The 1,871-nt window shown below is 35.4% G+C and overlaps 1 protein-coding gene across 1 annotated transcript; it reads right to left on the reverse strand.

Moving 5' to 3' along the window:
• Nucleotides 1-507: 507 nt before the first annotated feature.
• On the reverse strand, nucleotides 508-1,653 carry LOC113311209. The gene is made up of 2 exons (XM_026560054.1): nucleotides 1,098-1,653; nucleotides 508-968 (listed from the first exon to the last, which is right to left on the reverse strand). Exons 1-2 carry the CDS (start codon nucleotides 1,651-1,653, stop codon nucleotides 508-510), a joined length of 1,017 nt encoding a protein of 338 aa, XP_026415839.1.
• Nucleotides 1,654-1,871: the final 218 nt, after the last annotated feature.

The raw sequence follows: 1,871 nt of genomic DNA on the forward strand, positions 1-1,871 counted from the left end.
TTAATATTGTTTTTAGAAATGTAGCAGGTTCTTAGGGAAGAACTCATGCTCAGTATCATGCACAACTGCAGCTATATGTTGGATTTGTAGGCAATATTACCTTCAAAAAGTTACAGTAACATGGGCTGACATAAAACATTTTCGCGTGCTATATTTTTTCTTTTTGATCTATAGTATTTAAACCATTATTGTTTGCATTGGTTGTGTATATATGTCTATTGATATTTTAGGACTTGCAGAAAACTAAATCCTTCACAAGAAAGGAATAAAAAACGAAAACTAACATACAGTAGAAACGAAAGTTAACCAAATCTAAAAACTCCAATACTGAAAAACTGAAAAGAAAACTAATCCATACACTCCAATACTGAAAACTAAAAAGAAAACTAACCTAAAGACTCCAATACTGATAAACTAAAATGAAAACTAATCTAAAAACGCCAATACTGACGAACTAAAATGAAAAAAAATCTAAATAATACAATACTATAAAGACAAATATGAAGATCATTCATGTGGTGTTTCATTTTCTTGTTGATATAGTTGATGTTGTGGAGCCTGAAGCGCTTCTTTTGCTGCGGTTATGACTTCACTGTCACACTGAATGCAAGTTGGCAATTCACCAATTCTAATCAAATGATCTTTCTTCATATGTGGGATATAATAATCATTATCTCCTTTCTTCTTTAATATTTCATTCATGCACGTTTGTAACGTTAGAAATACGTTGTTTATCAGGTAACTTGGACACTCTCGAAAAGACTTTTCCACGCCCGCAACCAATTCAGGCACGGTATTTGGAGCCTTGGAGTGTTGATGTTCATCTATAGATCTAAAATATCCAAGATCATTGACATTTAAATCTGGACTATTTGGAGGTTGAAAACATATGCGCGCATCCAATCCAAATTGTCGAACAGCTTCACAAAATTGTTCATCACCAATAGCAATGTGTGGCCTTGCATTATCTTGTTGAATGAAGATTGTACGACCGTCATGTGGCTATTTTTGTATGATAGCAGGGAGTAGTTTGTTGATCAAAAACTCGCGAGTAACCTTTTGTGTGATTGACTTAATCGGTTTCATCTCAAGAGTACCTGCAACTCGATTTTTGCTTTTCCTCTTTGCGGCCTCCATAAAAATGAACGCCCACATTCCAATTTTCCCGTCGAATGGAGTATTTACGTATTCATCATATCGGGGACGAGCTAATGCCGACAAAAACATAACTTTTGGAATAAAATTCTTACTGGTACATCTACGTACCGGCGGCGCTTCCATTGGATGAAGATAATACTTTTGAGTGGTCTTAGACATATAGAACCACTTTTCATCAATGTGAATACGGTCGTACATACCAGAAAATACTGCTGGGGATACACTCTCATCTAGCATCTCAAGACAATGCTTAAGTCTTGCTATTCTTGTTTTGAGTGAGAAGCCTGGTTTAATAGCATTTGAGTGTGCTTTAATACTTCCATCTTTGATTCTTCTCCAAACAGTGGTCTTTGACATCCCAAAAGCCTTTGTTGTTGATCTTATATTTGTTCTCCGACCGAAAGGAATCAAGCTCATCATCTCCAGATCAATCTGTATTTTTTTGCGACCAATCTTTTTGGTCATTCTTGAGGAACACATTAGCAGGACTTCCATTTTGAATACTGTTTTTTGCAGCACGCCAAAGTCTTTCAACGGATCTTTTCCCTACAAAAAAATGATTAGCAACCTTTAACAACACACCTCTTGGTAAGTTATCATGAATAGTTTCATTAAAAAGCATTTGTATGATTAGTCTTTTTTTATCAATAGTGAGATTTTTTCTCTTGTTACACTGTATGTTGGTAGGAAAAATCGGCTCTTCTTCTGCGGGT

The sequence above is a fragment of the Papaver somniferum genome, chromosome 9 (genome assembly GCF_003573695.1).
Source record: "Papaver somniferum cultivar HN1 chromosome 9, ASM357369v1, whole genome shotgun sequence".
Taxonomy (NCBI): domain Eukaryota; kingdom Viridiplantae; phylum Streptophyta; class Magnoliopsida; order Ranunculales; family Papaveraceae; genus Papaver; species Papaver somniferum.

Excerpts from the sequence above, each read along its gene's own strand:
- LOC113311209 (XM_026560054.1), bottom strand. The coding sequence starts at position 1,653 with ATGGAAGTCCTGCTAATGTGTTCCTCAAGAATGACCAAAAAGATTGGT. Across the intron at positions 969-1,097 it reads AAGCAAAAATCGAGTTGCAG|ATAATGCAAGGCCACACATT; the intron begins GTACTCTTGAGA and ends TCATTCAACAAG.